This window comes from Elephantulus edwardii, unplaced genomic scaffold, assembly GCF_000299155.1.
Source record: "Elephantulus edwardii isolate Elephantulus edwardi_28Jun2011 unplaced genomic scaffold, EleEdw1.0 scaffold00030, whole genome shotgun sequence".
Classification (NCBI taxonomy): domain Eukaryota; kingdom Metazoa; phylum Chordata; class Mammalia; order Macroscelidea; family Macroscelididae; genus Elephantulus; species Elephantulus edwardii.
This window is the reverse complement of record NW_006399780.1, coordinates 16,542,344-16,553,686: the sequence shown is the minus strand read 5'-3', so window position 1 is coordinate 16,553,686 and position 11,343 is coordinate 16,542,344. Positions and strand designations below refer to the sequence as shown.

General features: G+C 44.1%; 1 protein-coding gene across 3 annotated transcripts in view; it reads right to left on the bottom strand.

Moving 5' to 3' along the window:
• Positions 1-5,163: 5,163 nt before the first annotated feature.
• The window catches only part of ACVR1B (activin A receptor, type IB), a 52,499-nt gene continuing 46,319 nt past the window's right edge, over positions 5,164-11,343 (bottom strand). For 2 of the 3 annotated variants that reach the window (XM_006883845.1, XM_006883847.1), the window contains 2 exons: positions 8,921-9,051; positions 6,738-6,863 (listed from right to left, as the gene is read on the bottom strand). In XM_006883845.1, coding sequence (XP_006883907.1) covers positions 6,738-6,863; positions 8,921-9,051 — 257 coding nt within the window. Of the gene's footprint in view, positions 6,864-8,920; positions 9,052-11,343 lie in introns of all 3 variants that reach the window. The other variant, XM_006883846.1, reaches the window with a different exon arrangement.

Here is an 11,343-nt window from a genome sequence, read left to right as displayed (position 1 = left end):
AGAGTCTCTTCTGACATCCATTTTGGTCTTTTCTTCCTCTTCTGTCTTTGCAATGACCGTTTGCACTCTTCCTGGATGATACCCTTGATATCCTCCTGCAACTCATCTTGTCCTCACTCATTAGTGTTCAAGGCCTCAAACCTGTTCTGAGCTGGTTCTGAAATTCAGGTGTGATAGACTCAAAGTCACATTTTGGTTCCCATGGACTTAGTTTAATTTTCCTTAGCTTCAGAGAATTTTAATTTTAGGTCCACAATGACTGGCTGTAAAACTTCTAACTGAAAACAACCGTCACAGCTGTACTTAAACTAGGTTGAGATTTATCACAAACCTTTTGCTTCTCCTTCCAGGGGTGATTAAAGAGATACAGCAGTCACCATATCTTCTCTCTTCAGTAAAACGGGGCTTTCAGATGTCACCATTACAGACAGAATGATCGTTAGGACACAAGGACAATTTTATTAGCAGCTCATTGGGTTAGTGGGCTTTCTGCCAAAATCAAAGCCAACATCTGGGAGGAAGTGATTGGATTCTCTCTGACCTGACAGTCTTGCATTAAGATCAATAGAAAACTTAGGAATCAGTACTAATAAACACTTGCAGGGCAGAACAACAGGCAGGTTCTAAGATGAAATACAAGGGGATAATATAAGATCTTGCATTTGAATTAAATACACCAACAATCACATTCAGGAAGGGGTAGAATCAAGTCACTTACCTCTGGATGTTGGCTTAAGTGGACCTGGTGGCAAAGTGGTTAAGTACTCAGCTTTTCATCAAATGATTTGTGACTTGAATCTACCAGCCACTCCACAAGAGAAGATGTGGTAATCTGCTACTGAAAAAATTAGAGCCTAGGAGATTCCTTTTTTTAAAATGTCACTGATTGCTGTGCAGTCAAATCTGACTCATAGCCGACCCTCCAGCAGGTCTTCAGAGGCTTTTTCACAGGACGGCTTGTCTGTCTTCTGAGTTGGAAATCCCACAGGGCAGTGACGTACACTAATGATTGAAGATACCCATCTACTGGGTAGTTAGGAGTTAGCATCAACTCCTATTAACCTACATCCAATGCGCAGGGGCTTGCTTCAAGTTTGGCATGTAGTCCAATAACCTGACTCTACACAGCACATGAAATGGAGTCAGGAATGTGACCTACAGGTATTACAAGCAAAGTCTTGGGGACTGTCTTGTCAGTTAATACATGGATGGAATAGTCTGTATTGTTTCAGGTCCTAGCTAGATTCTCATTGAAAGAGCTGGCAACAGTGCAGAACATGGAACCATGGGAGTAGGATGATGTAGTAGCTGAAGGACTTAAGTATGTGATCAGATGTTTTGCAACAAAATAATTTTTCCCACCCATGTAAACTATGTGATTTTGAGCAATTTATTTTTCCTCTTTTCTCCAATTTCTTAATTCATAAAGAGAGGATAATGTCCATCTCCTAAATTGCTCTGAGGATTAAATCAGCAAATACACAACCAACCAAATTTCACACATTGCTTAGCACGCAATTAATATTTGCTAATATAACTTTTAGTACCTGCAGCCAGGAAATTAAAAGACAAATTGCACTGGTAAGGTCTGCTGTCAGAGACCTCTCAAAGTACTTAAGAGCAACAATGTCAGTCTGGAGACTAAGGTGCGCTTGATACAGGCCATGGTCTTTGAAATTACTTGCTATGCATCAGAGAGCTGGACAATGACTAAGGATGACAGGAGAGTTGATGCCTTTGAGCTGTGGTGCTGGAGAAGAGTACTGAATATACCACGGACTTCTAGGAGAACAAACAGGTTCGTCCTGGAGAGACAGAAGCCAGGCTGCTGCTTGGAGGTAAGGATTCTGAAGCTTTGTCTGACATACTTTGGATATGTTACAAGGTGGGATCAGTCATTGGAGAGGGATAGCGCTGGAGAAGACTCTAGATGAAATGGATTGATTCAGTCACTAGGGTAATGAGGATAGGTGTGTTAAGAGATATTAAGATTGGCAAGGGATAGAACAGGGTTTAGGGCTGTTGTATATAGTGTCGCTGAGTCGCAGGTGACTCGATGGCACATAACATTATAACTGAAGAAACGTCAAGCTTTGCCATAAAGACTCAAAATGAACATGATGGCCAACTTCCACATATTTTAAACAGGAGTGAAAAGAGCTGCTCTGAACCTATGGATGGAAGGCATGTGAAGATTAATATGTAATCCAGTTCTTTTCACTGAGCAGTGGTTTTCAGACAGTGAGACAGTGTTAAAGCACTAAGCCATGTGACCACGTGGCAGGGATGTGGGAGGGGGACTGAGTGACTCATGGAATAGGTGATCCTTCAGGTCTCATCTCAGCTTGAGATCTTATGATTCCAGGTCTTGCTAAGTTGGGTTCTTTCAGCCTAAATAATAATTTTAAAAAAAAGTATACCTACCGTTTGTACATTGGCATACACGAGAGTAATGACTGAAGATTTCCATCCAGCTCCGTTACCTGTTGCGGCCGGGGTCTTGGAGCTGATTCTGGCTCAGAGAGACTCCACATGGCTGAGTCAGACTGCCCCATAGGTCTTTCTAGTTGTAATCTTGATGAGCATCGCTGGCTAGGTCTTTTTCCCATGGAGCTACAAGGTAGGTTAAAACTGCCGATCTTGTGGTAATTTGAGTGCTTAACCATACTTCCAAACTCTAAGACTCACAGCTGACACCCCCAGTGGGTTTTCCAAGGCTGTAAATCACACAGAAGGAGTCGGCACATCTTTCTCTTGTTGAACAACTGCTGTTGTTAAGTGCCGTCGAGTCACAGGCGACTCATAGCAACCCTATGAAGGAGAGTCCTCAACACTTGGGTGTCTTTCATCCCCTCTCCAGGTTCATAGGGTTTCCGGAGGCAAGCTATTACAGAAGTGGATGCCGCTCCTCCTTCCAGGATTCTAATTCCATGCCTTTGGGCTGGCAGCTCAATTCCTTACCCATCAGGCCATTCCTGATTTGATGCTGTTGAGTATGACAAAGAGTGACCCATGGATAACAGACCTGAATGCTGTCCTATCCTGAGCCATCCTCCTCACTTCTGACATCCTTAAGCCTACTGTAGCATTCACTATATCAGTCCTTCTTGGTTGAGGGTATTTCTTTCCAAGCATGATATCCCTCTTCAAGGAATAGCTTCTCCTAACAACACGCCCAAAGTATGTGAGATAAAGCTTTGTCATCTTTGTCTCCAAGGAGAACTCTAGCTGTACTTTCTCCAAGAAATATTTTTTTTGGCAGTCCATGGAATATTCAGGACTCTTCTACAATACCACAACTGGCCACAAGAGCTCCCTAAACCATACTTAGGTATCTCCAAACACACATTGTACTCCCTTAGCAATACTTAGGTATCCTCAAATTCACATTTTAACTATAATTCAGAGAGGGCAGCAAAAAGTAGGGAGAACTCTTAAGTGGACTTCAAGACTTGGTTCTGTTGTGACTAACTGGGATGAAGACCCTTTTTTGTTGTGAAAAATGCTCTTAAGACAAGAACAAATGCAAAGCTCCTAACAATGTTGCCTGCCTCCCACCCTTTCTTATATGCCAGATCCCACATCTTGAGACCAGTACCTCTTCTGAATGAATCCAGTGTACTGTTGACAAGTTGGAGGGGAGAAATACGACCTTCAAGCATCTGCACATTCCCAGCCCCCTGACAAAAGCTGGGTGGTCACTCAACATATGTGAGACAGATGGCACCAGAAAAGCTCTGTGAATAAAACTTTTAATAATGTACAGCAGAAATTGGACAGGCTCATTCTTATATTAAAACAAAAGATTTCCTATATTACAATTTATTTACATTTGCATACTGAAGAGGTAAAGTGTCTAAGTGGCTATTTTACAGTCCTTTCTAATAAAATGTACAAAAACAAACAGAAGTACCGAGAATGCCGTTCGGGGGCCTCGATGGCGACAGAGGAACGGGCTTGAACTTGGTCTGTGAATCCAGAATCCACAGGTGCAGGTAGCCCTATGGACCAGTTAGCCTCAAGGGCCAAAGATCACGGCTTTAATATCTCCCCAACTCTTGCTTGGTGTTAAGAGTGTATGTGTGTCGGGGGGCAAGGTGACTTCCCAAAAAACTGCTCAGTCTTCCCCAGAGGTGGAGGAGCTGGACTGAAGGTGTAGTGAGCACAGAAGGGCCACCTGGGGAGCAGGCTAGTGGCTTGGGAGTCGCTGGGTCGACAGGTTGGCAGATCCCAGAGGCTAGTTGTGACTGGCATTAGAGTGGCGTTCATCATCACCTGTCACCCACCCAGATTCTGCCATAGGCCAGGTAAGTGGGGCCTGGCAAGGGTGGGAAAAGAACCCCTAATGACATTAGTATTCAAGGAAAATTAGTGGCCAGTAAATCGGCCTAAAGGGCTTGGGGAGGATCTCCTTTAATACAAGGAAAGCAACACATCAGGGAAATAAATAGAATGGTTGGGAGCATTGGGGAGACGGAGGACGGAGGGAGAGGGCTGGAACCTCCTCCACAGGCTTTGGCAGACTCGCTGGGCTGCAGAGGCAGGGATGGTCTGAGGCTGCAGACATAATGTGTCTCCCTGGAGGCAGCGAGGGGGCTCAGAATGAATGCAATGATTTGGTGTCTTACTGGGGCTCTGAACCCCAGGACCCACTGTTCCACCAGCAGTCCCTTGGTGGTGAGGGGCACAGCCTTACTCCTCATTCCGTAATTACAGGCTCAAATGGCTCTCAGAACCAATGATGAAACCTCTGGTCTTACAATAGGCACCTCTGTCCTTGAATCATCTCCTGTCCAGTGCTCCTCAGGAGTAGGACCAGGCCTGTCTTGTTCAAAGACATATTCCCAGTGCCTAGTACAGTGCCTGGCACCCAACAGGCACTCAATAATCATTTGTTGAGAAAATGCCTGAAGGAAAAGGCACAACTAGCTGGACAATGCACAAAACACTAGGGCCCTAGACCAAAAAACCACTCACAGGACGGGGGACAGAATGCGAGAGAGACTAACCCCTGAGGGCAAAGAGGAAATCTCACTGCAGGGCAGGGACAGGCTCAGGTACAGGGACAAACATTTCCAGTGTGATTGAGCTGTGTGCGTTCGATTGGAGGGTGGTTTTGTTTTTGCCTTTTTTGTGTTTGTTTTTTTTTAATGGTTGTTTTTGTAGGATTTTCCTTAAAAACAAATAAAAGTGAGAGGTAATCATCACAGAGAGATGGTTTCTCTTTTACAAAACTTAACAATATTAAAAAAATTTAAAATCCAGGCCCTCCCAGTAAAATAAAAATAAAATAAAACCACTCCAGTTCAAAGTTATGGCTTCAAAGTTATTATATACCTAAGACACGCTGATCAAATCACCCCCCCACAGCCGTGCTTCTAGACATCACTAAATACTACACTCGGTTAAATAACATGTTCAGCTCAGGCTGCTCCCTCCTTAGCAGGGCCCCTGAAGTGGATGCAAATCTCACATCTTCCCTCCACCCTGATCAGATAATCCAGTAAAATAAGACCCATGCAGATGCCTCCCTCCCACCCAACTCCCTCCCCACGCTGCACCCCCGTGTCCCTCCCCATCCCAAACCCACCACCACCAGAAATATACACTGCTGTTCCAGAATCTGGGATATGAAAGACAGATGTGATATTCCAATCCAAGTCCCATGATCTGAGCTTCAAATTCCTGGGCCATTCCTTGATGCCAATGAGGATAATGCCCTTGGGCTGGCTCATTTCCCATGATGTCACTGACCACAACACCCAAGACTTCCGTCCAGATTCTTTCCTTGCCCATCCGACCCCCACCCTCACATTTTGACCCAAAGGCCTTCGGCAGGGGACAGATGGGCCACCTTTGGTTCCAGTCTGAAATAAGGAGAGCTGTATTGACACTGGGGTGGTGGAGCAGCCTATGGGAAGGGTGCGCCACTGTGGCACAGGGCTCTAGAGGAGGGGGACGGGGTCTCCAGGGAAGGGCCCCAGAGAACTAGATGAGGCTCACTACTGAACACGGAGGCACCAGCACGCAGTGACGGCGGGACAACCACACCCCAGACCTGCACATGCACAGAAGCTCAAGCAGGTAAGTGCGCACTTATAGACACAAACATACACACACATACACACACGTAAGGGTGTGGCACGGACCAGGAACAACAGGGGACACACCTCGGCACATGCATACACGGCTGGACAGACAGGTGGCAGATTCGGTCTCCACTGGCAATCCCTCCAGATTTCTGCTTGAGGGAGAGGGGACTCTTGGCTCAGAGCTGCCGGTGAGAAGGACTACACTTCCGGCCCCACGGCCGCTTCAGTGTGCTGTGGGTTGGTCCCTGACAGAAAACCCTCAGTGCAGGTCAGCACTGGCAGCAGCTTGGCTCCTTCCAGCCCCTCCCAGGCTACCCCTCCACGGGCTCCCGCCTGTATGCCAGGTGCACCAGGGATTGCGGGACTTCCCACGACAACCAGTTTGAGTTGTGGCATTGAGTTCTCCACACAATTCTCTCTCAGAGTCTCCATGCCATCAGGAGGTAAATATAAAAGGTATCTGTGTCTCAAACCCAACATGGGAGTGAGTAAGTCTCCCGGGCTCTGTCCCTCTTTGGGGCCAGCGGTCCTGGCCATGGAGGGCTGGGCAGAAACGAGAGGTAGGCCTCCATCGTACGCTCAATACGGCAGCTCTCTGTGTAGTCCTCGCTGCCCAGGATTGCGTGTAGGGCACAGGGAACAGGATTAGATCTTCACGTCTTCCTGCACGCTGAGCTGTGAGAGGGTCTTCTTAATGCGCAGAGCGGTGAGGCGGGCTGCACCGTTAGCGTACCAACACTCTCTCATCATCTTCCCCATCACCCGTAACGCCTGGAAGACACCAGAACACATCAACTGATGGGCCCAGGAAATGGACAGAGCCCGCTTCCCTGCCCCCTCCTCCTCCTCAGATGAGATTCTCCCCTCCCTTCTTCCCTGACCTTAACAAAAAACTTCTGTAAGCTCTCCACTCACCTTGGTGCCTCCCTCCCTAAGAGACAGGCTGTACAGGTGAGAGGAAAAAAGCTGCAGCCTAGAGAGTTGGACATCCATCTCGGACCAAGTGCAGTCCACCATCCTCCCGCCCAGTATATCTTGAAAGAAAGTCCCCCAAAATGCACATGATTGGAAAGTGATTGACTGAAGAATTCATTTTGTAATTATTTATCAATTATCTTTATAAAAGAAATAGATGGCTCACATGCACAAATGGAAGTGATGAAGGAAGGGGGAAGTAACCCTTTAAAAACAATTCTGTCAGAGGTAGGAAGTTACACTGCTATTTCTTGACAACAAAGAAAACCAGTGTGGTTAATAGTAGAGGTGATTTAAAAAAAAAATAGTAGAGGTGAATCAGAAGTCACTTATGGAGCTCTGGTGGCTTAGTGGGTAAGAGGTCACGCTGCCAACCCAAAGGCATGCGGCTCAAATCCACTAGCTGCTCCAAGGGATTGAAAGCCTCTGAAAACTTGCTGGAGGGTTAGCTATTAGTTGGTCCTGGTTCGAGGGTACACACCACCACCACCACCACTGGTTATTGATGGCCATGGTTCCTGATTGTTAAGGTAAAAATTAATTTTTGGCTGTGCAATCCGTTTTCTGAAGCAAAACTGTGGACAGTACTGATTGAAGATGAGGGGTAGCTTAAGACTGGACCTCTCAGCCTCATACTTATCATCTGAGTTAAGCATTGAGCTCAAGGGTTCCCAAAAACATTTTGAAAAATGTTGTCCTATTACACAGTGGATGGAGCCCTCATGATACAGCAGTGAACTGCTATCCAAAACGTCAGAGGTTTGAAACTACCAGCTGCTCCAGAGAATGCTGCACCCTGCTTTCACAAAGATCATACTCTTGAAAAGTCCATGGGCTATTTTGTTCTTTAAGACTGTTGTCAGTCAGAATTGACTTGACAATAGGTTTAACATACAATAAGGCCGCATGAACTATGTTAATGGAGTAGCTTTGTTCTCAAATTAAAAATGCCCTCTAGTTTTTTTATTATTTAGAAAAAGAGTAAAAAGGAAATCCATGTATAGTTAGCCAGACAAATTGTTCTCCAAAAGCCTCTTAAAACCCAGAGCTCCGTATGTGTTAGTAACCTGTCATAAATTTGCCATTTCAATTGTCCCAACCTTACTTCATCTACACTTTCTTACAAATCAAATCACCCTCTTCCTCCTAATCCCCATCCTTCACATGTCCCAATCATTCCTCCATGCTGAGATTTTAGAAAGGTCACTTTCTTAACAGACTCATCCCCTGGCTAAATCCTGTCTCTTCATTTTTCTAAGTCCTGGAGCTGCTGTTATGTATGTTTCTTCTTAACTGTTCCACAGCGCTCAGCTCACCCTGTGGCTATTTCTGGAGTTAGAAAGACCTAACAGCTTTTTGTTTCTGTCCGTTGGTAACCATCTTCCTTAACTGTGTCCCAGGGACACCACTTTTGTCTTCTACTTGGATATCAGCTCCAAAAGGTATGATACAGTGGCCGAAACAAGGAACTGTGGTCCCAAAGGACTCAAAACAGAACAGGACAAGCCTATGGCGACCCACAGGGAGCTCTGGTGCTCTAATAATAAGGAGTTTCTCTGCTAACCCAAAAGCAAGAGGTTCAAATCCACCAGTTGCTCGATGGAAGGAAGATGGGCAATCTCCTCTTGTGCAATTTTCAGCTCCTGAAAACGCACTGGATGGTCTAGTTACGAGATGATTCCAACTTGATGGCACAAAACATTACCACCATGCTGATGCACTCAAGAGGTATCCCTGGCGTATTAGCCTCCACTGTTAGAAGGCCCTTTTCTTTTTTCTTTAGAAGGCCCTTTTCTAAGGAGGAGAAATCAGGCAGATGAAAATAAGTTGCAAGAGGTGGGGAAACTTCCTACCTCATAACTTTGCCACCAGTTGGGGATGTTGGGACGCAGCTTCTGGTCACACACAACCTTTCGCATTTCCTCAATGGAAGGGTCAGAGGGCACTAGGTCATAATATGGCAGCTGATATTCTTCATGGACTCCTGGGAGAAAAGAAATTATCAATCTGAGTTCTCAACAGAAGGAAGAAACTGTTTAAAAGCCAATTACAATATCCACATTGTGGATAGAGAAGGTGGTCAGTGACAGGTCTGAGACAAGAAATACACATTATCAGCAAGGAATATCTTTCATATACTGAAAACAAAGAAGCTATCAAAGACTACGGAGTCATGACAAAAGGACTTAGGAACTAACTTGAAAAGCTCCCAAGTGACCAGAAATGACATCATTTAAGCAAATATTTTTAAGTTTATCCATTCATAATGACACATAAAAAGAAGTCTATTACTTTTTGGAGAATGCTAGGGAACCAACTAATTTCAAAAAATTGTAAAGAAATAGAAAGGATCAAGTATTTAGCCTTCTATTTCTATTCAAACTAGATGTCCTGGTAACTAAACACATAATTACTGGAAAAGGTTATCTTTAAAGAAGAAACAAAATTAATATATGAAGACAGATAATCATCAAGATACAGGCATTTTTCAACTTTTACTAAATTTAAACTTAGATAATGATCATAGATGATGGCTAAGGGCACAAAGAGAGAGTCAGTTACTCCTTGTAATGGAAATAAAGAATAACATCTAGAACTGGGGGGGGGGGGATCGCAAATGTGATTTGAGCTGTTAGATCTAAGTCACAGGAAATACCAGAAACAGAACATGGTAACTCTTTGAGGAAATAATCAGCAATTTCTAGATCGGCAAACTTTAAAAGGCAAATGACTTAGATTCCCCATAAACAAATTACCGAAGAAGGTAAAAATGGAGGGGAACTTGGAGATTAAGTAAGAGACTCCACAGACGTATCTGGGTCCTGATTTAAAGAAATGTCCTAAAAGTCCTAAAAAACTAGAAGACAACTGGGAAAATCTCAACACTGTATTAAGAAATTCACATTAATATTAAAGTATGATAAAACACTGTAATTTAAAATGCATCTTTTAGAATAAAAAAAATTCCATGGCAAAGAACCTAATTAAAATAAATCCACCAAAGTTTTCTTCTATCTTTTTCCAGGAAAAACTTTCTCTGAGATAATGAGACAATTTAAAAAAATCTGATTTAGGGATTATTTAAAGGGTAGTTAAAGAGCTTAGACTCTGGCTTCAGCCTGGCAGTTTGAAACTTAACGTGTTATGGAACATCAGATAAATGAACCTCTTTTTATTTATTTATTTAAATTATTTTTGTGTGAGTGTACCATCAAATCAGATCTGACAGGTACAGGACAGGAGGAGATTGTCCCTCCTTCCCCGGCAAAGCATCTGGTGGATTCAAACCATGCGCCTCTGGGATTGTAGTTGCAGCTCCTTGCCACTAGGCCACCAGAGCTCCCCTTAAACGAACCTCTTTATGATGCATTTCTTGTACTTGCAGAATGGTGACAAAAGCAGTACCTCCCTCAAAGGTCTGTAGTAAAGATCCTATGAGTTTTTCTGACTAAACTCTTACCTATTATCCTTAGCCACTGCTTATCAGTTCACTTCAATGTGTGTCCTGCTGAGAGCTGTGCGGGCTGAGAGCAGGCTTATACTACAACAGCAGTTTTTAAAACTAGACTAAGTGCAATCGCAGAGGTGTGCAGTTCGAATCCACCAGATGCTCTGCTGGAGAGGGGCAATCTCCTCCTGTACCAGTCAGATCCAATTTGACGGTACACACACACACACCAAAAAACCCCCTAGAGTAAGTGGCAGAATACTAGGAAATCAATGAGCGAAGACCTGGTGAGTTGTGGGAGGATGTCAAATGTATCATCCAGGAAGAGAGCAGTCATTACAAAGACAGAAGAGGAAGAAAAGACCAAAATGGATGTCAGAAGAAACTCTGAAGATTGCACTGGAGCGCAGAAAAGCCAAAGCACAAGTAAGAATTCAAGATACTAAAGAGCTGAACAGAAGATTCCAAAGGGCAGCATGGGACGACAAAGTAAAATATTACAATGAAATGTGCAAGGAGCTGGAGTCGGAAAATCAAAAGGGCTGAACTCACTCAGCATTTCTTAAGCTCAATGAACTGAAAAACAAATTTGAACCTCGAGTTGCTATAATCAAGGATGCTGTAGGCAGAATATTTAATGATCCAGGAAGTATTAAAAGAAGATGGAAAGAATATACTGAGTCACTGTATCAAAAGGAACTGGCAGACACAGAAGAATTTAATGAAATCACATATGAGCAAGAGCCTATAGTGATGAAGGAAGAAGTTCAAGCTGCTTTGAAGGAAATAGCAAAAAATAAGGCCTCAGGAGTAGATGGTATACCAATT